This window comes from Rhipicephalus sanguineus, chromosome 6, assembly GCF_013339695.2.
Source record: "Rhipicephalus sanguineus isolate Rsan-2018 chromosome 6, BIME_Rsan_1.4, whole genome shotgun sequence".
NCBI classification, from domain to species: Eukaryota; Metazoa; Arthropoda; class Arachnida; order Ixodida; family Ixodidae; genus Rhipicephalus; species Rhipicephalus sanguineus.
Genome location: NC_051181.1, coordinates 166,569,091 through 166,594,891, shown reverse-complemented (window position 1 = coordinate 166,594,891; position 25,801 = coordinate 166,569,091). Strand labels below are relative to the sequence as shown.

Below are 25,801 nucleotides of genomic sequence, written 5' to 3'. Positions count from 1 at the left end.
GCATGTATTGTGTGCATGTATTACCCAGTGATAATTTGTTTATATTAAACTTGTGAAGCTTATAGTGCATAGACCCCTTTCTTAAGCGCTTATCCCTTCTTGTGAAGCCTCACCCCCTCACTATGCGTCACGAACGAATGAGGAGGGGGGGAGCCGGAGAGGTGGGGCTTCACAATGTACGAAAGCAATGTACTTACTGATTGTGTCCACCGAGATGATCTATATAGACATCTATATTTTTTGCTTGTTTTTTTTCTTCGAGGATGCACGTGCTTTTTTCTATGTCAGAGTGTATATTTATGGTCTTTTGGCTGCTGATTTTTTTCATTTCTAAATTTCTTATTTTTTATTTATTTATTTATTTATTTATTTATTTTTTGTCGCTGTACCTGCATGGAGGACGATGCTGTAAAAGCGCGTCGAAGCTTGGTAAATTTTGCCTTGATAAATTAGTCTCCGATCGAAACGTTGACAAATAAACAGTCCTTTGAGAAGCGTGTATCCTTTTCCTATTTGTCTTACGGCAACCGCGATGACAGCTTCTTCACAATCTACATATATATATACAGTGAACTCCCGTTAAGACGAACTCGGTTAAGACGAATTCTCGCTTATCCGCCTCGTGCATCGGTATGGTGGCGCCACCGCTCGGCTAAGGCGGGTGTACCCTCTCCCGACCCCCCATAGGATCCCATGCATTTTGAATGAAGTTTGCAATTTCGTTGCGCAAAAACAAACTAGCGCCATCTCTCGACAATACGCCACACCGACGATGCAACACCTCTTCTTGCTTCCACCGCTCAGCAATGTCGCTAGTTAACCTCTCTCTGCTTTTTCATATTGTTTTTTCGTTAGCGTAGCAGCGCGCAGGGCTGTTCGCGGAGCGCTCAGACGAGCCGACGAGCTGCGAGCGCAGCGTTGCGCTGGTGGGACCCTTGCTGTGGTCGTGCATTGTCAATAGGTTTGGGCGTTTTTGTGGTTGTGTTTCAGTGCTCTCTAAATGTAGGATCGCGAGCCTTAATTTGTTTATTTTCGCGGTTAAACGCCGTTGCTTCTTCCGCCGCACGACGGAAACATCATTGGCAGATAAGAAGGGTGCATCGCAGCGGAGCTCTTGTTTGTGGCAGCCCCGCACAGGCTGCCACAGCTGCCTCTCCGGCCTAAAAGAAAGGAATACATTTGATCACATTACGAAATATATCGTATAAAAATAATCTACCAGAGAAGAACAAAGAGAACGGCCGCTTACCTTGTTCGTTGCACAGCCCTGATCCACTGTCCTCTTCTGTCATTTTCGTACTTCCTCCAAAGGAATCGGTAGAATATCACCTTTGGCAGCTTTCCTGCGGTGTTTTTATAGCTGTTGTGGCACTCTCCAACACAACAATACACAGAAGTGGCCTTATTCGACCGTTTATCACTGCGGTCCGCCATGGTGATTAACCTAGTTTGCAGTGGTGAACCGTGAGCCGGCGCCACCGGCACATCTGTGTTTTGCCACGTTTGCCGTAGATGCCGCCACCTGTCCGTTTCAAAGCAGCAGCGCACGAGGCGGATACCGAACAACACGGGACCATTTGTTTGGTTTCCCATAGACTCAATGCAAAAAAAATTCATTTAAGACGAACCGCCCAACTGTACTCTTCTGTTAAGACGAACTTTCGCGATGATCAACAACGCTAGCGATTCTGCGAAATGAACACTGCAGTCTTGGTGGGGCATTCAGGCGACCGAGAAAAAGCAAAAAAGATGAAAAAAAACACTTCCTGAAGCAAAGACGCGAAGCAAATCGCGACGCAGAGGGCACGAGATAAACGAAGAAGACCGGTCAGCGGATAAAGCCGGTATCCCCTCTCTCCCCCAACCTGTGGGTGGGTGTAGTGTGGCCTTTATCAGCAAAGAAAGCAACAAAAAGAGTGGGGGATTTACAACTTGGACCCCCAAGCCATTGCGTCCTTTTGTATTCCCCCCCCCCCCCCCCCCCCCCCCCCCCCCCCGTTCTTCAGCTTCCCAGCTGGAGTACAAAGCAGAACAGAACAACACAAGAGCTTGGGGCCCCTCAGCCATGGTCAGAGGGGCAAAGGCAAGGGGAGTGGGGGGGGGAAAAAAAAAGAAAACGACAACAGGAACAAAACCGAAACCACGATCGCGGCGCACTCCCGTCAGAGGGGTCAGGTGCATTGTCATCGCCATTACACAATGGCGGCCGAGCACATGTATTTTGTGGTCAATTCGTGTTGGTTTGCGTCATAGAGTTAATATACTGACTCTGACTCTAGCAATGTACAGTGTATGATTTTGGTTACTCTTTTTTGTGGCCGATGTCCTCAAAACATGCTCCACTTACAATGCCTTACCATGTAAAAGTAAAATCACTTGTGTAGTGATCCTAAAGTGCAAAACAGCATGAAAAATGAAGACACAGAGAGAACAGACGAGACCGTGCGCTGTGTCTTGCCTTCATGAAGCCATAGCAACAAGCTCAGTCCCATACCCTTATAAATGTGAATATTGTGGCTGGGTGAAAGAACTGTAGATGAGGAAATGACTCCAGCCACAGTTTTTAGGTGGCCTCGATGTTTCTGGTCTCGTTCGGTCAAGCCTTTACTAAAGGTTTGACTGTATTGTTTGCGGAAGCAGCATTGTTTCTTCTTCGAGTAGAAGCTTCCTTCCCAGGAAGTAGGCCTCTATTTGGGTCACACCCAGTACACCCCTAGCAACCACCACATGATGGGAAGGAGGAGCGGAGCAAAGACCAATGCTGATACAGACAACCCCCACGGAAGGGACCGAACGGGTCCCAAAACATTGGGTCAATCTGTGGCTGGAGCCATTCCAGCATCTAGAGTAGGCTCCTGTACTAGGGCACTGTTACTGCCAAGAGGCACCAAAGTGTGCATAGCTGAAAGGCCTGCAACTTTTATGCTCTGATTGAAGTGGTGAACTATTACTTCTCGTGCCAGTAGCTCTGCAGTATGCAGGCTGCAATGTATTTCTGAGCATCTTTATTTATTTATTTATTCCCTCTCTTCTCGCATGCAGCTTGTATTGCAGCTGTAGGCTGTATAAGGAAAACATTATTTTTGGTTAAGATTGTGTACTCGGAGCTGTGCATTACGGTAGTTTCCTGTGCCCTGTAGGATAGTCATGAAAGAGGTTAGGCGTGCAGACGTGGATACAGATGAAGAGAACGAGACAACACAAATGGTCAACTGCACTGCGGCATAAAAGAAAGTAAACACAAAACTTATTTGTCTTAAATGTAAACATTTTGACAGAAATCTGTCTGGCTGGGTGGAATATTTAGGAGGTTACTATGGCTCCAGCCAAGTTTAAGAGAGCCCAACGTTTCGAGACCGATTCGGCCCCTTCCTCAGGGGGTGACTGGTTTGTTCATGGAAGCTTCTCCCCGACTTGTTTCCCCGCGGCTCCGGATTTCCCTTTCCCTCACGTTTCGGAGGCCGTGAACGTAAACCGAGGGCATTGTTCCTAGGGGCCGGTTCAGATTTGCTGGTGTGTTTTGAATGTGCCATGACTCGAGCAAGAGCCTCCTTCCCAGATTCCTTTCTGTTTCCAGAACAGAAGCGCCGTCGAAGTCGATCTTATGGTCGTGCTTCTCACAGTGCTCTGCAAGAGCGTTGCGTTGCATTTCCATCTTCCTGACATCGTTCTTATGTTGGCGCATTCTTTCTGGGAAGCACTTGCTCTCGCCTATGTAGCTAGCTGGGCATTCCGAACACTGCACCCTGTACACTACGCCTTGGTGTTGTTCCCTCGAGGGTCGATCCTCTGGCCGCGGTAGCAGGCGGGTGAGCGTCGACACTGGCTTGTGTATCACCGTGACCCCCTCTTTTCTGAGAATCCTGGCGAGCTCTTCACTGATGCCCGGCACATATGGTATGACAGTGCGCTGGGCTGGCTTCTTGGATTCCATTGTGGCCGGTGGGGTGGCCGGGGAGGGGGGAGGGGGGTTGCGTAGCGTGTCTTTCGGCACACGGCGTGACACTCGCCAAATGAAAGCTTCGGTGTATCTGTTCTTTAGCAGCTCGGCGACGACTCTCTCCTCTTCTCTCTTTCTCTCCCCCTCCCACGTGCAGATTGTTCTTGCACGTGAAAGGAGCGCCAAAACTACCGAAGCTTTGTGGGCAGTTGGACGACAGGACGTGAAATGCAAATACCTGCCGGTGTGCGTTGGCTTTCTGTACACCGAGAAGGCCATGCGCTCGCCCTGCTGTCCGACTGCCACATCGAGAAACGGAAGCGTCCCGTCTCGCTCTCGCTCCACCATGAACTGTATCGCCTGGTCGACGGAATTCAGATGTTGGAGGAAGCTGTCTGCGGCTGTCTTCTTTATGACGCAGAAGCAGTCATCCACGTACCTCACAAACACTTTCGGCTTGTCAATAAAGGAGCGTAGTGCCGTTTCTTCTATGTGCTCCATTGTGAGGTTCGCAGCTGTAACTGAGATCGCCGCCCCCATCGCGGTCCCGCTGGCTTGTCTGTAGAAGATCCCGTTGACGTTGAAGTATGTCCCCTTGAGGCAATACTCCAGTAGACAACACAGTTCGTCGATGCTTAGGCAGCTTCTTTTGCCCAAGAGTTTATCTTCCTTCAAAGTTGCTCGTGCGCAGGACACTGCTAGCGCTACGGGCACACTGGTGAACAGAGACACGACGTCTAACGAAACGAAACGATGCACTCATCACTGCTCACTGTCACATCTTTGTGACACTGTCACGTCGACACTGTCACTTCGGGCTCTCTTAAACTTGGCTGGAGCCATAGTAACCTCCTAAAACTTATTTGTGCATTCTCATCAGGTATGGTAGCACTACCTGTTAACTAGGTGTTGGGAAAAGCAAGTGGAAAAGTGTTCGGGTGAACTCGCACACAAGCAATGTTTGCCCCCATTCAAAGCAGCACTGCTGCCACAAATTGTCACATGTTTTCTAAGCCGCGAATTGCAAGGCCCTGAGTTGACAGAACACACAGACGTATATTCTTAATTCAGGCAGTTAGAAAAATTACATATCATATACATACTTGGCTGTTTACATTGCACAAATTTTCAGATTGGTTAACAATGATGGACTAGTGCTACAGCACAAGCATTAGTGGATGTTGAAGCAGGCAAAATGCCCTTGATATTGCCCATGCTTGTTCTCAGTGCACGGCAGTGAAGTAATTTTTCTCGTCGTTGACTGCAGCACGGAGACTCTTTCCTTCCTGGCACTGGCTCTAGGAAGCGTGCGATTTCTGTACATGCACTTTTGTGATGGCAGGCCACTTGTCATTCACTCCTTGCTGTAATGATTATGTGAATGGGCATTCTCGCTTCAATTACAGACGCCCCCTGCAAGGAAACCTGTGGATGGCCAGGGTGATGAGCAGGTATGTGAAAGCAGTCATGACGTGTTCCCAAACAGAGCTCCTGTCCTAAAATTTGTTTCAAGCTCAGCTCCCAAAATGAATAAAGAAGCTACCGCGCATGTTGTGAAAAATTAATGCTGTGGTTTGGGACCATTTTCACCTCACGATGTGGTTGGGAGGTAATTTTCCAATCCGCCTTTCTCATTTTCCTCTGCTGCCCTCTGCCGTTTTGGTAGGGGCCGGGACAACCGGTGTTGCCAGAAGCAGAGCCTCCGAGATGACGAGAGGTTTCGTGGCTTTTCTGCTAGGGGATAGCGCATGTGCAGGGGCGTCGTGAAAAAGGCAGATTGAATGCGATCTGAAAGGGAACGAAAATGTTGTGGCTCATCTTGTTCATATTCACTGTTATGGAACATTTCAAGCACCTTGCTTTCTTGAAAATTACTATGCATTAATAATTTGAGCCAACAATTTTTAAAATCTGATACAAACCTCTCCTGGGTAGTCTGAAAAAAATGAATGCTTGACTTTTTCTGCCTTGCTTCAAGGGCTCATCACCACAGCTGCCTGAAATAGTTGTGAAAACCTGTCTGTACACGTCAATATGCACGTGTATAACGGAGGAGCACATGCCCACGTCAGTGGCTCCTGTATCCGTCACCACATTTTGGGAATCAGCATCACAAAATTCTTCTTAGGCCATGCTTTCCGCACTTGGAGACTGTCGGAGAGGACCACAGATTTCGTGCCAGCGGTGAAACCTTGTGAAAAGATGGCACCCAACAGCATAAATTAGGGTAGCAGCAACTGCGAGCATATCAGCCCACTCGAGGGATCAGTGGCGACTTCAATTAATGCTAGGGGCGTGTGAATATTCGAGTTTCGAATTCGAATCGAATAATTCTATTTGACTTTCAAATAGCTAGTATTCAAAGGTTCGAATAATTCGACAGGACGAATATATAAAACGCGACAAAGGCCAATGGTGCAGCTTGGTTAGGGTGGGGTGGCTAAAACCACAGAGCAAGAATTATTTCTTCCTCCATGGCCAAAACTAATGCTAACTTCATTACAGTAGGCCTTTCGTTAAAACTTTCCCCGATATCCTGGTTCAAAAGCGAGTGCATGTTTTTTTCAAAGGGGATTATGTCATTTCAGCACTTAAAGAAAAAAAAAAAAGACACGAGAAAGCTGTCAAGCCGTTCACAACTTCGCTTCCGAAAGAAAGTCGTGGACTTCTTGCATAGTTCGTTCGCGTATGCTGCAAGCACCATAAAACATCTCCGACTTTGGCCCACAAAACCCTTGGTGATTGGCTTTCCGTGAGAAAATTTGTTCACGCTGTGCAGTTGCCACTGCCGCACCGCACCACTCATTCAAAAACTACCATGGTTCCAGCACATAGTTAAGGCGCTGCTGTGAACGGGCGCCCGAAGATTTTTGGGCCCAGAGCACTCATGACGATGAAGCACAACATTACCGTTGTCAGATGAGCCGTATTGTGCGACCATAGGGGGAAAAAAATTGGCTACCGTATCCCCCTCTCTTAGCCGTTCGAACGTTTGGAGTGCCACTGCTGACTGGAATGGCGGCTCTTTATCAACATGCCTGTGCACCCAAAAAGCTGAAAAAAAATAAGAAAACCTCCCAAACAAGTGTGTAATACAGCCGTCACCACGCCGTAGCGTCCCTGATTTTTCCTTTGTCTTGACGTAACTGGTGATACAAGTTTCATGTAATTAAGATAGAGTAATAAGGGTAGCTCAGTGAGCGCATGTTCTGTTCTGCACGGAACATGGTAACATCATGGCGAGAGAGCCTGAAGCCACGTCATGTGGAACAAGTTGTGTTTCTGCATGACATTTTGTAGTCTTTTGGTAACAGTTGCTCACCGCCTTATGCGCTCGAGGACAGGAGCAGATTTCATTTCTTTGTCCTTCCGTTCAATTTTAAGTAAAACCTTTTGTATTCGATATTCGACATTTTTGGCCACTATTCGCACTATTCAATTCGAATTCGATTTGAGATGAAATTTCACTATTCGCACACGCCTAATGAATGCCTTTTGGGACTTGAAATCACAGCAAAAAAAAATCCCGAATATTCTGGCTGCAAAGGCTTTGAGCGTCCAGTATTTTAGATCCCCTTGCCTACCTAAAACCACTTTACTTCGCAGCCAAGTGCCATAAGGGCATCCAAAGTATCAAGCACAGCTGAAGGGTGTAAAAAGGTTTAGCAGACTAGGCTCTACGTATGGATTAATCAGGTATTCAGTTTCATCCAAAGTTGAAACTGTGTCAGACTTGCCCCCCTCTCCCGCCCCGTGTGCACTCATTGCAACTGGTGGGAAATAAACCAGACCTTTTTATTGTGTCGTTTGTGCAATATCAAAGAAATAGTAGTGCATTCTGTCTCGAAGGGCACTGCAGTTGAAGTAGTTCTCAAAACATAGACATGTTCAGAGTGAGGCTGCGTTATGTATTTCTACTGTGAAGGAACCAAGGCATTATCATTAGAATGCCTTCACTGCGCCTAATGAGCTTGCCCAGCTGTTAAATGCTGCTCATTTGCAACAACGCAGTGCCACAGTGAACACACCAGTGCCAAAGTGAGACGCCGGTGTCGTGCGCTGTACGACTGTTGTGCTGACCAGCAAGATGAGCTGTCGTTCAGCGAAGGCGAAATCATCGTCATCATCAGCGAGATCACCGAGGATGACCAGTGGATGGAAGGAATGATTGAAGGGGAGCCCGAGCGCAGGGGTGTTTTCCCCACCAGTTTTGTTCATATGTTGTCCGATTAGTGAGATTGGCACTGGCTGCCTATGTTTGCGTATATACTACTACCCTTACAGCCTACACTGGTAAAAGGTTCACCTTTGTCCTGTTTCATCACCGCTTTGCATGTGTCTAATTAGTGATGTTGGTGATGAATGAGGTTTATTATTTTGAAAAGCTGAGCCCCTGTGCTGGGCCTCAGTGGCAAAGCTTGAGCAAATTGGATCACGAAAGAAAGTTTACCCTCAATGCCAATTATGCCAAAGGCACATTCTTGTTTCTGCCATTTCTGTAATTGTGAAAGATTTTCTATAATATAAACACACAGATCTATCAATTTTTTATTGATGAGCTGTTAACACTTCCAAGTTTGCTCATTTCATCTCACAGAGAGACACTGTGTCGCCATCTGCAGCACGATAAATTTGAAGAATCTTTGTTCTGGGTTAATTGCTTCACATCAGTCAATATTTCTATGACTTACTCCAATGTTTTGGTTTGTTGATGCAGCCCCAAATACGTTGCGACTTTGTGAGGCATGCCAGTTGCCTTGACAGTAAAAAGAAATCAACAGTGTATCAGTTCAGTGCCCTGAGCACACACGAGACAAAAACAGCGTACTCTAAAGATCAAGGTGGCAGAAATACTTGCATCTCCACATGTGTGGTTCGTGCTACAAATGTGTCACACAACTTGGCTGTGTTTTGTCACGGGGGCACTCACTCGGGCAGTGAGTTGCACAGAGCAGTAATAGTGCTACTGCCAATCCAAAAACGCACTTCAGTGAAACATCTCACCGAGTGCTTCAATGGAAGGCCAAAACAGACGTGTGATTGCTTGAATGCATGCACAGAGCACTTACTCGTAACTGCACACTTTGCAGATGAGCACGTGGTCGTAAAATGCCTTCGACCTTTTATTGCAGTTGATAAAGATTTCGCAAGGTTACTTAGATGCATTGGGCTTATGTGTTACATTTGTAAACCACTGCCAGTCTTTTTAGGTTGGTGTACACCTTGACATCGCGACACATTTGTTCTCAGGCTGGTGTAATGACAAGAGTACCTATAGCAATGACGGCAGTGGTTAATAGACAACACAGGTATCGGTGGGCACACTTTGAAAAGTGTGTGTTCTGCCATCTTTGGAATATCATTATGTAAACTGCATTTGTCTTTGAGAATTGCTTTCTATCTTGAAGTCACTTTTAGACAAACACCGAGCTGTGAGAAATATGTTCTTTGTAAGTGTTCAATACAGTAAATGTAATGATAAAAGTGGCCACAATCTCGCCATGTTATACAAGCAGCATGAAACAACGCATGTTTTTGTGCCAACAACACTCAAGAACAAAGCATAGTGTACATAGTGTTGGCACTGTGAAGGTTGTGCCAAGGAATCGTAGCGGTTCTGTATAATAAACTGCTCAAGGAGGCCTGTACAGGGTAGCAGACTAGATGTTGTTGTGTATTGTGCTCCCTTCTCCTCGCACCTTCACTGCCTTCTTAGCATGGAAATCTTGCCTTTACAACAGAGTTAGTGCATTCAGAATTCTTAAGGCACATGTGAGAACGATTGTTGTATTCATGTGGCAGATAACTTAACAAGTGGGAGTGTAGTTCTGTGCTTGATTTTGCATCAGCGCTCCTCAGGTCCTAAAAGTTGTGCTTTTCATCAGTTGCACAAAAAAAAGAATGGTTGTTACAAGATTAGCACTGTTCTGATCAGTGAGATTTTACTGCAGAGCCAGTGCATTTGTCGTCAAAGAAATGTCATACTTAGCAAGGTTGAGTGCACACTTGTTATTGATACCCCCCCACTGGCTGCAGAAGGGCCAAAGGAAAAACAGCTGTAGTAGTGGGTTTATGTACTTTGTTCATTGCAAGATTTATAAGTCCATCTGTGAGCTCTGAACTTAATATTATTTGTACTCTTGATCTGTCTGCATAGCAAGGCAATTGAGTTTTTGGAGCATTGCGGTTGGAAGCTTTATTAAGAGCTGCTGCTGCTGCTTTTTCATGGCAGGCGCATGTGTTGCAGCCTTACTGCTTGTTTCAAGCAAGCCGAAAATTTGCTTAAGCTAGCTCAGTGTTAAGGTTGAGCACTAGTAAGCTGTCGGGTCACTAACCAAGTTCACTTTTACCATTTTTTTTTCTCTATAACACTTTCCAATTGTAGTGCAAGTGATGACTTGTTAAAAGCTGTGATGCAAGTACAAGTATGAAACATTCTAGTCTGAAGATGTATGTGGCATGTTGTTTTCCTCATATATAATATATATCATACAATGAATGCTACTGCCAAACTGATTTTATATATGCACACCTAGTGAGGGGCTTGTACATAAAAACCCTGTGTTAACTCCTGTGAGAGAGAACTTGAAGGTTTGCACTTTTTCACTGCAAGGCATTTGTATACATTTGATGTGAACAGCCTGTGTGGCACTTAATTGTCCTGCTGCTTCAGGGAGCTGTGATGCCAAACCACAGCTCAGTGTTTCCTTACATTCAGTACTGTGCGTGTGTGTGCGAGTCCACATGAATCTGGTCCTTGAAATGTGCTTTTTATTTCTGCCCCTGCTGAATGTTAGCGTAAGAGTGTTGTCTGATCTATGCTATGTAATTGTGAATTTACAATAAATCTGGAAAAGCTCGTGTGTGTTGCGTTTCCTACTAGACTAGTTGAGTGCACAGATTTACTGCACTTTTTGTTGCCTGGGTGCATAGGGCTGGAGCTTGTGGCACGTGCAATTGTAGGCCACCTGCCACGATGACAAATTGCGGCTCAACAGCATCAAGTTCACTTTGAGGTAAGCCAAATGCAGAGCCTCTCGTTGCATGGTTTCAGTATGTGAAATCCCACAATTTCATTAACTGAAGCCAAAGTAATTTTCACTTAGCACACTGGCAAACTAGTTTATAAGTAGTACATATTAGCCTTCAAAATATGCTGAGATTTGTCGCAGCTTCTATTGAGTCAAATTCATAGGCGTGCACAGGGTTCCCCTTCAGGGGGGTTGAAGGTTCTTCGCGGTGCCCCCCATTAAGTAAATGTATGGGGCAGACTTTGCGCCCCCATCTTCTTAGGTGACTGGGGGGGGGGGGGGGGACGCCCCCCCTGCTCCCCCTCTGCGCACGCCTATGGTCAAATTAACAATAGGGCACTGTACACCTCAGTGGCTAAAAGTTGATTAGGTTGGTTAGTATAGCATGCTTCAGAATGGAAAGCGCTTTTGTGTTCTGTGAATCATGCGCTTTCTTTTGAGTAAGGAGCACTAGCTGCTGCAGAGCACTGAAGAGGCACACGCTCTTATTTCTACTGCCTCTAGTGTTCATTCCTAGAAAAACCACTTGCACTCCAGCAAGTTATGTGCAGTTGCGTTGGTGTGGTTGTGTCATTATGATGTTCTGCTCCAATCATTCTCCCCAGCGCAGCTGCTCTAAGAACTGGCTAGTCATTTTGTCTATTCTTTCCTTCCTGAAATTAGCAGCAGCTTAAAATGTCGCAGTGATCTTATGGGACTACATTCCACCTGGCAGTACATGTGCATGGACTGCCGGGTGGCAGTGCCAAGGTGCTCCTGCAGTCCCTCTGGTGCGCACTTCACAAAACCCTGTGCGACTTCCTTAACCAGATGGCTCCACAAGCTCACTATGAGATATCCACCTTTACTCCCGCTGCTGATAGCCATTCAAGTGTCAACCCTTGGCAAAGAGGTCAGTGGTAAAATTTCCCTTCCCTGCTTTGATGCATCTATATTAAACTACCCCTTACTACTTCATTCAACTTGCTTTAATCGCTTTTCATTTAACATCAGAGCAATAGTAAAATTTATTTGTGAAGTCTTATTGGGCACTTAGATATTCAATAAATCAAGCGATTCACCTGGAAGGGCTGTACCATGTGACATAGATGACTGAATATTGTGCACGTGCACATAGGGGGGAATGGTCTAGCAACCAATGAAAAACAACCAAAAGGAGAAAAAAAGAGCGGTATAACCAGGAGCAAGATCGTAACAGGAGACAAACATGACAGACCATGGCTTACATATGTTGCAAATTCTCTGTACCATTCAGACCCTGTGCCCTAGTGTCGGCAGCTTCATCTCTGCATTTAAATGTGCACGGAGCACAGGCATAACGTGTAACCACTGCATACATTTGATGTGGTTAAGAAAAGTTAAATCTGCAGACTTTTGATTACAGCCTCATTCTATTTACAGAGGTTGTTCAGAAAAAGAAATGAGCTACAAAATTTACAACTCTCAATTTGAATCACAAAACATTCCATTATTTTGTTGGTAAGAGCGCCCATATGTTTACAGGGGTCCCTTGAAATCACCATATTATTTCCACAGGTCCTGGCAAAGGTCCTTTACACAAATTACTTCATGGTGTCTAAGTGACTTTGTTCACTTCAGATGTTCAAACAGGTGTACTTTTTAAAATTGGTGTTTCGCTTTGAGAAAGCTTTCAGTGTTTGCGTTGTAAGAAGAGAAAAAGTCTGCCGCATAAATAAAAATCTGATTTAGCTGTCAAAACTTGCCAAAACAGTTTAGGCAGGAGCTGCCAAGGCAAAGCTTCGCAATGGCAGCCTGTACGGATATAAATTGTGTCAGCTAGTGCGATAAGCGGCCCTCCGATAATATGTCTGCAGATAATGACCCAAGCTTCAAAGGTAGGCTTGAGGGCAAATGGATGACTTCTCATCTCTTTTGCAGCAAGGCTAGAACAAAAAAGAAAGGAGAGTGCCAACTGATTTTATTTTTCGGAAGAAGACATGCACAGACACTCGCCTCGTTTGTAACCTTGCGCCAAATCTTTCAAATAGAATGGAAATGTTTCATTAAAAGCACGGAAATTGACCATGCAGGCATACAAATTTGTTGTCAAACTAAGCTCGTAAGTTCATATCCAGATAACTAATCAAATCTGGTGTGGACACCCATGACTTGGTGGAAAACGTACAGTTGAGCAAAGGCAACACAGATCCTTTTGAAGTTTATTTTGATTTGTAGTTTCGCGGTGTACGAAGATGCCAAATATATCACATTATTGACATTATTCATTGCACAGTCTACAATCGCGAGTAGAAAGTGCAGAGGCATCGTCATCTCTTGGTTATAAGGAATGTATTTATTGGACCTGTACAACATGGTTCGCATTAAGCTGAATGCACTGCACTCTGCAACATTTCTGGCATTTTGGCCGACGTACACAGAGGCCTGTATTTATTCTTTCAAATGCCAAGCTTCGAAAGCATGCGATTATCTGCCGCGACGACGACGCAAGCGACCGCGACTGACTCGTTTGCGTGAGATGCGGCAGGGAGATCCCGATCGCCCGTCAGAGACTACTACTGTGGCTGCAGGTGCTCACAATGGTCCACTGCGTAGTAGTGGCGCAAAATGTCAGCACCGCAGCGCATTCGAGCAGCGCATTCGCAAGCGATGTGTGGTTACGCGCGGGGGGCGACTGTTCAGTGACCTTTGGCCTTGGGCCAGTTGAGTGGCGGCCGCCAAGTACACCGCACGATGATGAAGAGCGCACGATACGGCTCCTCCTCCTCCGATAAAGGAACACAAAAGCCCGCGGACAACAACGGCCGCCAGGAGAGGCGCTGTGTTTACTAGGAAGTGCGCGCATCGCAGTGGCCGCCTTCCATCTTACCGTAGTGGTGCCGCGAGTTGGGCGCGAGAAACAAAAGTACCCACTACGGGTGGCGGCGCATGGCATCAGCGCGGAGATGAAGCGAGCCGCGCGGGCCCTCGCGCGGAGCGTCGGCTCGGAGGCCGTGTCGCTGGGAGCCACTGCGGCCGCCTTCCACCACATCCCGGGCCCCAAGCCATCGATGCCTTTCATCGGGACGAGCTGGCAGTACGCGAGATGGGGTAGGCGCTTTTGTCTCTCTCGTTGGGCTAGATGGATTAGCCCACGTCTCCTTCGTTGCGTTGTCCCTTATTTTTATTTGCGCTAATTTATCTCAACCGGTCGTGCGTGGGTACTTATTTGCGCTAATTTATCTCAACCGGTCTTGCGTGGGTACTTACTATGTGTGGGTGCGGTGCCCATCAGCTTACTTTCGGATTTTCAAAGGTAATTCCGAACAGGATAAGAGATCAAACACTAGACTTCAACCGACGTAGAGAACAAGCCGGTCTCAGGAAAGGTTATTCTGCGATGGATCACATTCATGTGACCAATCGGGTGAAGGAGAAAGCTGCTGAATACTACAAGCAATCCCCATAGACCACGAAAAGGCATTCGACTCCGTAGAGATATTAGCAGTCTTTGAAGCTGTAAGTCGACAAGGAATGCTTAAAACTTATGTCAATAGTCCTTAGCCAACACTTACAAAGACTTCTCCACAAGAAAAAAAAGCGATAAAATTACGCCAAAGAAAGGAGTCATACAAGGAGATACAATGTCCCCAATGTTGTTCACTGTATCCATAGAAGTATTTAAACGGATACGCTGGGAAGAAGCAGGAATCAAAATCAACAGAGAACGTCTCAACAACATACGATTTGCAGCTGACATGGTACTCTTCAGTAACAATGGCGATGAATTGCAACAAATGATTGAGGAATTAAGCCGGAAAGTGTTGATGTAGCCCTAAAAATGAATATGAAGACAAAGATAATGAAGGAGTTCACAACTGGAAACCATACACTGATTGATACCTAGGGCGAGTAACAGGAGAGCTGCCTAATCATGAAAAAGAAATTCACCGAAGAATAAAAATGGGCTGGAGCGCATTCGGCAGGCACTCCCATATAATGGAAGGAAATCTGTCATTACTGTCAACTCTAATATATGTGGCCGAAACAGGGAGGATAACAAAGCATGCTAGAGAAAAAGCTGAGGACCACACAGCGTGCAACAGAACGAAAAATAATTGTAGTAACCTTAAAGAATGGGTGAGGGGTCGAACAGGGGTAGCAGGTATCCTAGTTGACATCGAGCGAAAGAAACGGACCTAGGCTTATTCTGAAACGCTCCTTACCTCAGACCATTCCCTTACCTTACGTGAGGAGCCCTTCATGCCTCCTTATCTTAAGGAGCTCCTTGAAGGAGCCAGCGTATTAAAAAGCTTCCTTCTTTGCAAAGGGCCGTGTTTAACAAGCCTGGGCTCGAGAGTATGTGTGAAATATTGACTAAACATTTGCTTTTAAGCAAGAATAACGAATATTTTTTATGCATACCGATGAATAATAACGTGTATACTGCTTTTTCGCTGGGTGCACAGCCTTTCCCGTTTATTTAACTTTCGCCTGTTGCGGCAGGCAAAAACAAGATGGTCGTGCAACATTGGAGCACATCGCTTTCATTAGAGTACAGTGTTCTAGTACATTAGAGTGTACTAGATACTTTCATTGATTCATTTCAACGGTTCTTAATAAAGATCGCTTAAAGAATCTAGGGCACGGGTGAGATTGATCTTAAAACCGAGCAGTTTTAACACTTTTTCAGAATGGTCAGAAAACGCTGCCGATCGGTAGTCGAGGCTCCCGAGAACACGCGAGCCAAACGTCATAGCGCAGCACACGGCCTGGGATTTACAATAAATTCTCAAAGTCAGCTAAAAATCGCTTCCTCTTCTCTCGACGAGTGATGCTATTTACTCAATATCACATTGCGTCATTGACTCATGTTCCATATGCCATTGGCTGATTTGAACATGGCGCGCTCGGTAGTCACTGCGGCCGCCGCGGAAGGCCGCCACTTGCCCGCGCGCGCGCGCGATCGCACTGAAAGTACGCCAGCCGTTCGAAAAAAAAAAAAAAAAAAGGAAAGTGCTCAAGGTCACGAGGCGCGCGTGACGTATTTTTTTCCCCCGTGCCATCCCTCCCTGTTTAACTTCCAGCGCGTTCGTCGGGACAAGAGAAGAGAGAAAGCAATTACAGCGTGCGACGAATCCTTGTAACTCTGCTCGTACTGGACGGATTGCACAAATTTTTGCGGTGGTCGATTGGTGAGACATTAAGCTCCTTTAGTGAAGCCATTCCATGGCTACTTAGAAAAGCGTTGCAGAGCCCCTTTAAGCTTGTGAAATTTCCTCAATTTGATGCAACGTTATCTCGAATGCACTTATGTCCAAGTAACTTTTTATGCTTATACTGTCAGAACAAGGGCCTGTCTATCGGGTCGTGCATTGCGCCTTTGTGTATCGACCTGTTTCTAGAAAAACTAGGCAGTCTTACAGCAGCAGTTACCAGGAATCAAAGTCCTGAGAGTCTCGGATATGTGTACAATTTCCTAGTAGTCTTACAGTGTAGTGCCTTGGGGTTGCATTCTGAGTTGTCACAAATGGTCAGATTATTTGAAGAATATCTCTGCCCCCTGGTTGTAACGCATGGTATTCCACACTAAAATAACGTCCGGTGCTTTGACCTTGAAGGGACACTGAAGGAAAAACAATTTTTCGTGCATTAGTAAATTAAATATTCACAATACTGAAAACATCACTCATACCGCAAGAAGACGCTTGGTAAGCAAGAAAACCCACGAAAAGAAAACGTGGTAGGCGACGTCACCTTGAAATTCCCGCACCAAACGCCTTGACATCATAGATTTTTGCCAATGTCGGCAAAATACGAAAAATACCGTTTGAAAACCATGATGTCACGTGTGGAAATTTTGTCGCGAAATTTAAAAATGAAACTTTGACCTTGATTTTCTCTTCTATTAATGAGCATATGATGGTGAAATTATTGACATTAGGGTTCTCAGAGTACAATTTATCATTCTAAGTCAATTCATTGTTTCACTTTAGTGTCCCTTTAGCTTGTTTCACGATCATGCTTGCTGGGCATATGAACCACGCTCGTACAAACAATCCTACCGTTCTCACCTGCACACAGTAAACTTGTCAAAAGGATTATTGTTCAGGCTTGCTTCTCCAGAGCATTAAAGTAGTCGTGCTGCCACAGAGTAGGCGCCAGCTTTCAGGCACGGGCCACTCACCCGTATCAGTGGCTGAGATAATCTGCACAGGGCTTCCTGGGCATACGGGCATACATTGTAGCGCATGTGGCTGCACGCCTGGGAAGGCGATTTTCTCCTACCTGCACCTGCATCATTGTGGAAGCAGCTGACATGGCACGTGAAGAATGCCCGTGCACGAGACCCCATCGTTAGCCTAATCCAAACAATTCCTGGAAAACGCCAGTTCAAACGGTTGGCGATGAGGGGCCTTTTTCTAAGTATCGCTTCCTCTCTTCCTCTGAAATGCCTGTAGGAAACAATGTAGCTGGTGTCGGCAGTAAGCGTTCGGTCGTCTCAGTGTACTGCAAACTCTTCGCGCTGCACCATCATAACAGAAAATGTTGACAGCCATTCAGCTGCACGTTTGAAAACTTGCCTGGCAAGCAATTTTTCAGTGATGACGGGAAGAGTATAATTACAGAGGTTGCGCCGAAGTACAAGGCATCGATCGGAAATAAGAAATCGGACACAATGTCACTGACAAAGTACTGTAGAGAAGCACCCTTTCAGTGCGAGGAGTGAGGTGAAGAGGCACGAAGGTTGTCCTAGTGCTACAGTAGCTTAAGGGAGCACCAAGGAAGGCCTCATCGTGGAGGGAACCTTGGTAAGGAGCGTTCCAGAATACGGGCCTAAGAGCAACAGAATGGTTACCTAGGGATTGAAAACACAGTCAAGGAAGGCAGAGAGTTAAACTGATGGAAAGACGAAATTAAAATAGAATCGGCAGGCGCAGGATAGGGTAAACTGTAAATCAATGGGAGAGGCTTTCGTCCGCGTGAACGGGCCAAGAATGGTGGTGGTGGTGATGATGATATGTACAAAACGCAAAAATTTCGTGGTGGGGTTGGAACCCCTAAACTAAAGCCCCTCCATGTGTTTTCCGCCGGCTAGGTTAAGTAGCGCCAACTCGTCTGCCCCCTCTCCCTTTACACCGGTTCCCCGCCTAGTGGAAGCCGAAGTGCCGCCATGATGTTTCTGGTGCTTTTCCGGTTGATGCACCTGCCCCATGCCCGCCCATGCCCTCGCGACGCAGAAACACCGAGCGAAAACTCGCTCGGCGGCAGGCAGTTTACGACGAACCTCAAAACAACAACACTTGCGAAACGGAGGAGCAAACATGTGCTTTCTCGCGTGTGCACATGCGTGCGCAGAAACAAGATGGAATGAAAAAGCGGAAGGAAGTGGCTCAAGAACTTCCTTCTGGAAGATCCGGAACTGGAAGTGGGCGTCGTCGTCGAACAATAGATGGCGGTACTTAAAAAAGCGGCAGCAGACACGATGGAGGGGCTTTACCCTAAACCTTCCCTCTGGCTTTGCTAATGACTCAGTCCCAGTCTGGCTATCATTTAGTTTTGGGGAAGAGGGCGCAGAGCAATGCTGCAAAGCCCTTGCCCTCTCTCTGTACTTCGTTGTTGTGCTCTTAAAGTGAAAAGTTGTTCAACCTGTTTTTGTAAATTACCATTTCGCCAGTGCCAAAAAAATATCTATTGTTAGAAATGGCTTTCAAGTAGTACGGACATAAAAACTTTGTGCTCGAAAAGCCCTAGGTATGCTTGCGTGCATGTGAATGTATACTAAGCAAAGTTGATAGTTTTTCACAAAGCCCACCCTAATCTACTTGTTGAGTAGTTGCAGCGAAAAATTAGATGAACGGACAAAGGAAAAAAACACAAGGACACTGCTAACAACTGGCGTTTATTGGAACCCTCTGCAGAATATATGGGTGCAGCTATCTGCAGTTAAAAACTGGTGGTCATAATTTAGAAAGGTTTAAACACGATTAAAAAGAGTGGGGCACTTGTCATGAAGGTAGTTTGTTTCTTTCTGTGACAGCACAACTGATGGGGCCCTGATACAAGCTGTGCCCTTTGTTTTTATGGCGATAGCCTCTATGATTACACGAGTGTCCGTGTCCTTCCTTTTGGTAATCACTTCAGTGCTGTCAAAGAGTGCTTGGCACCCACAAGTCCGACAATGGGCTGAAAGATGGCCTGTGATTACGCATGCCTGAACATTGTTCGCGTGTTCCGTTGCTCTGTCGTTCATGCAGTGTCCCGTCTGCCCTATGTACACGGAACCACATGACAGCAGTATGCTGTAGTATATTTATTATTTATTTATTTATTTATTTATTTATTTATTTATTTATTTAAAGTACCTGCAGCGCCCAAAGGCATTATTGCGGGGGGAATACACAGGGCAACATATGCTTACATAAATGGACAACTATGAAAACAAGATCAACAACAACAACAAAAATCACATGATCACCTGATCACATGGCACGTACTTCTTCCTGTGCTTCACCTTGCATCGAGTTTGCACCTTGTCATTGTTTATGCGCCTGCACATCACGCATCCTTTCAGTGCGGCAGAACATACCACCTGTATGCCTTGGCGCACTTAGCTATCTTCTTCTTCAGGTTGTGGCTAAGACCATGCACATAGGGAATCACTTCTATTTGACGCTGTGGGCTCTGATCCTCAGTGTCTTGGTATTTTCTCTTGCACCCCTTCGTTTTTGCGAGTACCGAGAAGCTTATGGCTCTGATGACAGGGGTTGGATAGCCAGCATCTTGTAGCCTCATGACCTGACGCTGGGAACTGTGTCTCATTTGATGTGGGCACGACTTTCCTAAGGCCCCTTACAGAGCCGAGAACACCAGTCCCCTGGTGACATTCTTTGAATTTCTTTCCTTCGTCTGTGCGTCTAATTTTGCACTGCAACCACTCAACATGCAAGATCACCAGCTAGCCCAGTTGCAAACCATCTTAATCTACTGTTCCCTTATGATTGCGCATACGTTTGTTGCCTTCATTTGCTATAAAGAGCGTGTGGTTTCAATAAAAATAGTTCAAGTCAGTGCCCATCCTGTCATGCACTTCTCTGTCTTGTCCTTGACAAAAGTAGCACTGCAATATTTTATGTAAGAAGGTATCACCAACTAGCCTCGTAACGTGTTTTGTTAAGTTTATTGGTAGCAGCACAAGCATTTAATTTCAGCACCTTTTAAATATTCTTTTCAGTATGAACTTCAAGGGCAGCATGCCTTTGGACTAAGTAATGGGACTCGGCACATTGCAAATAGTGCAAGTGGCCGCATTGCTGACGGCTGTCATGTCAGGCCTTCCAACTGTGCGTGCTTCTTGAAAACGCAGGGGGACACGCTCTCTCCTTTTGTCCTATTGAGTGCTGAATGAACCCAGCTTTCTGCAGTAACGCCATAGTGCATGTGTACATGCCAGTGGTATCTGGTACTGTGAGACCACCACAACATGCTTTGATGACGTGACGAGTCCTTTTACATGTCCAAAGCCATGCTGACATGGCACACATTTTGTAATGGTTGGATTAAAGGTAATATAATTACTGTCAGATGGGCTATTAGAGGAGTGGGTTTAATACACATAAACAGAGAAGTTCATTAGTGAAAAAAAAAGGAAACAAGCCATCACTGCTGATGTAATGAGGCTGTGTAGCTAATTACTTTGCTGGCATCTAACCAAAAAAGAAGTGGCAATGCTGCACCAGTTCACTATGCTGCTGTGGATTTTGACAGCTAGCATTTTTTTAAGAGAGCAACAGATCAGACTTGAGAAAACAATGCTTAAAAATATGTGATGTCACACTGATGCTTTGGCATAAAATTAAAGACTAAAACTCTGACCTTCACTTTCTCTTCGTTATGAACCTGGCTATTACCATAACATTAACGAATTTGGAAGAACATTGCTGTGATTCATTGTTAGTGTCCCCTTTGAGGCATCTGCTGGTTCGCTCAGCATAGCCACAAGGTAGAATGTTGCCATAAATGACTGGGCTTCGACGGTCAACCCTTCTTTCTTGAGCTGGCCAGTCATTTTACGCAGTTCTGGCAGTGAGGAGTGGCTGCAGATTCTCTGCATTAACCTTTGTTTCATGTTCCTTCTATCACAGATTTCCTGTCCACAGAGAAAAAATGAGCAGATATTGAGGTGTTACTAATCCTGACACGTGTGCATGGTTTATTGACAAATAAGATCATCTACTGCGCATGATGGGTGCCAAAGAAAAAAAATTTTCTTCAAATTTCTAACTGTTTTGGTGCAGGTCGATACAATCTGTACCAACTTCATGAAGCCAGCACTGACAAGTACCATCGGTATGGTGACCTCATGAAAGAAGAGTACCAGTGGCAAAAACCAGTGGTTCACTCTTTCAACCCAGACGACTTCGAGGTCATATTTCATAACCAGGGACGTTGGCCGGACCGACCGCCAAATGAGTTTGTCTGCAAGTACCGCAACGATCACCCTGACAAGTACAACAGTGTGGGGCTTTCCAACGCGTGAGTGAGTCCTTTAATTTAGACTAAGAGAGGTCAGTTTCTTTGAGTGCACACACGTACTTGTTCAGTTTAATAGCCCCTGGCACCAAGGCAACGGAATCGTTCTATGCAGATGACACTGAGTGCGTGTCAGCAGCAACCTGAAGAAGTGTCTAGTCTTTTAGTTTTTATTAATTTGTAATGATTAATTAAAGTTTTAATTATTGTATTCACAGCAGATATGTCCACATTTGAACTTGCACCAACTTTTACCACCAGAATGACTACGTCTCCATTGAGGTTCCTGCCAATTTTCTTGTGACCTTTCACATTTAATGCGATGCTTTTCATGCCAATTTGACCGCGATGTGGACATTTTTCTGACTGCAAGTGGTTACACATCTATGTTACAGCCTTATTGGTGCCAGTTAATTACTGACCTCTGGTAAACAATTTATGTCTGCAACTGATCAGAGGACAGGCGAGGAAAGCATTTTCATAATGCGTACTGGAAACAGCTAGCACTGGTTGGCAATCGTTCATTGTCTCTAGACTGATGAGGGCAGAGGCAAAAGACGATAATGCGAGCACTGACTCACAAGGAAAAGTTTGGCTTGGCTGCATGCACAGCAGAAGCCACCCGGGTTAGAAACACATGATGTGAACTTGTGCATTGAAACAGGAAGTTCCGAGAAGCATGTTTCAAGAAGTGTGTATTCCCGTAGATTACATTTCAACACTTTCGCCTTATATTCTCATATTCAGCTGTTTACTATTTTTCCTTTCATGTTCACCTAGGATAGAATCAGCTGAAACAAAAAGCAAAGAAGAAAGCAGCGGCATGCGACGCCCAAAGATAGGCTCGTGATAATTTACGCAGTTTCCTAGGGGGCTGCATTGCCGTCTAGTCTGACGGCATCACTCATGTTCAGCAAAATCGCATGATGTTCATTTTGTTGTTCCACTGCGTCTTTTCTAGGCGTGGCCAAGAATGGCACCGGCTACGCATGGCACTTGCACCGGTGCTGCTTGAGATGAGGAACATAGCTGAGCTGGCAACTTGGCAAGAGGAAATCTGTAATGACTTTGCAGAGTATGTGCGATCGTTGAGAGACCCTGACACACTGGAAGTAGACTGTGTTCAGGACACCTTGTCTAGGCTCGCTCTGGAATGTGAGTATTCGCTGTGCAATCAATAACTCTCATCTTAAGCGCTTAATTTGGATGAATTTGCTTGCCCAAAACATCGTTTCTCATCTGGCCCAATTAGCAAAAAATCGCTACATGAATACCTGGGACCATGGCACATTCTGCGTAGTATGTCCTCCCATTGATCAACACTTGCACCATATGCATTCAGCAGTTCATTCTTTTGTGTTTAACCCTCTGTATCCCACCGTCCACATATGTGGACAAAACAGAACAACGAAGTGGGATCAGGCTAGCCAGCGATTTTAAATGTTGGCATTACTTCAGCAGTTCATAAAAACATCTGTTCTGTCCACTCCTGTGAACAAACGGCAGTAAGTGCGCACAGAACAATGACGTTGTTCTCAAGTCGCCTGTAGAGGTGTATGCCTACATTTTTTTTATAAGTTCACTCTAAATTCGTAAGAGTTTTTAAATTCTTTGCCTTTATTCGAGAAAAGGAAGGGTTTATCTTGTTTTTGTGCAAGTTTTGTTGCACTGTGAGCAACCAAAGTTTTGTAAGTTGAGTTGTCGCTGCAGTGTCCACATTTGTGGATGCCAGGCATACCGAGTTCATTGTAAGAAGCTGATAGAATGCCGCATGGTAGTAGAACATGCTTCGTCGCTGTGCGGCTCTGCACAAAACATTATGTGTATAATACAGCTAAACACGACTTTTAGAAGTTATGTTTAGAATTTATTTGCTTTATTTGGGACGTAGATTAAGTGACAAAGACATACCGTATTTACACGATTGTAGGTCGACCCATTTTACCTAAATTTGGAATCCGAAGTTGGGGGGGGGGGTCGACTTACAATCGAAACAGAAATTTGTAGCACAAGTTACGGCAGTACAAACGAGAAATCAGGGATGCTGTGGCATAGTTACGACGTTAAGTTTCCGTTCCGGCTTTACCTGTAACATATACTGTATTTTCTCGCGTGTAACCCGCACTCTTAGGAACGATTCGCGTAAATTAAAAATAAAAGTGATCCCGCGTCCAGCCACAAAGCTAGCTTCTCTGCATAGCAGTAAAGCACTGCCGTGAAGCCACCTTTGCACACCAAAATTCGCGTCTTGACATAACAAAACACGTTGCGGGGCTAGTCGAAGATACATTCATACTTACAATATTCCAGCGCTACTTTTTACGAGGACAGGACAGAGAATTGCGTGACAGGATGGGTGGTGACTCAAACTATGAAGTCGGTCAACGTGTAGTCATTCCAGCGACTACGTAACTAAATTTGCTTCATGAATTGCGCTCACACGTTTGCTTTTTTTTTTTCACCGTGCTATTTGGGGGGTCGACCTACACTCGAGTCGACTTACAATCGTGTAAATGCGGTACATGCCATAATTTTCTAGCTGACTAGCGGAGGTGGATGTTCCAATTAAAAGAGCACCGATAATTAGCGCGTTGAAGCAGAGCCATCAACAAGCAAAGGCCTCTTTAACAATGTAGCTGCTGATGATGAGAGCATTCAGTTTGAACGTAACCATGAACGCATATTGGTAATGATGATCAGCGACGATAGAGATGATGACGAACACACTGAATTAGAGCTGTAGGCAAGCTAGTGGGCCTTGAATGGTGATGATGAAAGTGTTGAATCGGAGCCGTTAGCAAGCATTAATTATGAAGGCGTTGATTATGGTGCACAGTGATGATGATAATGATTAATGCATTGAAACCGAGCTGTCAGCAAGCAAAGTGCCCATGTACGATGAAGAAGGATGATGGACCTGGTGTTCCCAGCGTCCACATATGTGGACACTTATTTTCTTCTAGAACTAAAGCTAAATTTTCCAGGTTTTCGGTTTATTCCCACTTTTGTATGTATTGTTATTGCATATATGCAAAAAAAAATATTTACTTGTGCAACTGGATTGGCTGTGGGATACAAAGGGTTAAGTAATTATGCCTTCGGCATGTACATATTCCAAGTGTTGTCACTTTATCTTATTATTAATAGCTAATTAGGGCATAGCGTATCTTGGTTCTTTGCATCAGTTTTTTTAGGCTTCTGGCCACAATTCTTTCAGATAAAAGCTCATATGGTTTAGCCAGGAAATATATAGCTTGCTGCACTATAAAACTTGTTTTATGGTTACTACACGAAATTTTCACAAAGTTTATGCTTGGCCGTGCCACAGAGCAAGAATTCTTGAGGAGGCGAAATGACGCTTGCTTGGGCATCCAAATAAGCTCACTGTGTCGGCACAACACTGATGTGCCTTCTGTCATGTGAGTCAAAGAAGGTATAACACGCTTTCCGAAGAGGCTCGACGCTGCAAGGCCATTCTCCCAGGTTATGGGTGCCTCCATGATAGCTCCAAATGTCTGAACAAAGAATAATACGTCTTTCACAGGGCAGTTACTTAGGCGATGTATTTTGTAAGAATGCAAAATCTATAATGTATGTTTTTTTTAGACCATCAGATACATAAGTTGGGTATTATTTGTTCCAATAAATGACGGAACTTGCCCTCCATGCTATTAGTTGATATTTCGATTGTGCTTATAACTGTTATAACTGTAACAGATTGTGTTATAACTGGAACCACTAGCTGCCGTCCTGCTATCTCTCACTCACCTATTCTGCTGGTAAATGTGCATGGAATGTTGCCTCTCCATGCTGCCCTTCGAGAAGTGCTTCTCGCAAAACAAGATATTAGCTTTCGAGGGTAGTTGGTTTGTCATACTTTTAGGGGTTGAGCACGAAAGAACACAGGGACAAATGAAGGAATGCACACAGTGTGTGCACATTCCTTCTTTTGTCCCTGCGTTCTGCCAAGGGACAGAAAGCGTGCAGAAACCTCGACAGCGTCATGCACTGAAGGGGAGCTTTTCCTCGTTCCCTATGCACATCACATGTGAACAAGTGACCTGTGGCATCAGTGTGACGTTGTCTGCTCCGGATTTACTAGTTGTAGCTTACTACAAGTGCGGCACGGCATGTAATTAAGGCCTTATTCATTAATAACTGCAGCAGAAAGGTTGGTTAGTCATATATGGACGTTACAAAAGGAAATGTGGAAAAATTTGTAATGTATGAGACAATATCGCGGTTTTTGTGCGTTTAGGCCATGGAAGAACATTTAAATGACAGCACCATGCCTGACACATCACCTGTCGTGCTACAGCAAAAAGTGCATTTCCTCCCT

The 25,801-nt window shown here is 45.2% G+C and overlaps 2 protein-coding genes and 1 long non-coding RNA gene across 4 annotated transcripts in view; 2 read left to right on the top strand and 1 right to left on the bottom strand.

Annotated features, from left to right (window-relative positions):
• Positions 1–10,803, top strand: part of LOC119397007 (arfGAP with SH3 domain, ANK repeat and PH domain-containing protein) — a 108,004-nt gene extending 97,201 nt beyond the window's left edge. For both annotated transcript variants that reach the window (XM_037664420.2, XM_037664422.2), the window contains 2 exons: positions 5,347–5,391; positions 7,952–10,803. In XM_037664420.2, coding sequence (XP_037520348.1) covers positions 5,347–5,391; positions 7,952–8,173 — 267 coding nt within the window. In that variant the 3' untranslated portion in view covers positions 8,174–10,803. The remainder of the gene's footprint in view (positions 1–5,346; positions 5,392–7,951) is intronic.
• On the bottom strand, positions 620–15,243 carry LOC119397010 (uncharacterized). The gene is made up of 4 exons (XR_005184524.2): positions 15,156–15,243; positions 5,531–5,728; positions 1,250–1,343; positions 620–1,160 (listed from the first exon to the last, which is right to left on the bottom strand). It is a non-coding gene; the product is annotated as an uncharacterized LOC119397010 (long non-coding RNA).
• The window catches only part of LOC119397008 (ecdysone 20-monooxygenase), a 38,894-nt gene continuing 26,653 nt past the window's right edge, over positions 13,561–25,801 (top strand). Inside the window, exons 1-3 of the mRNA XM_037664424.2 lie at positions 13,561–14,040; positions 21,228–21,465; positions 22,424–22,617. Coding sequence (XP_037520352.1) covers positions 13,896–14,040; positions 21,228–21,465; positions 22,424–22,617 — 577 coding nt within the window. The 5' untranslated portion in view covers positions 13,561–13,895. The remainder of the gene's footprint in view (positions 14,041–21,227; positions 21,466–22,423; positions 22,618–25,801) is intronic.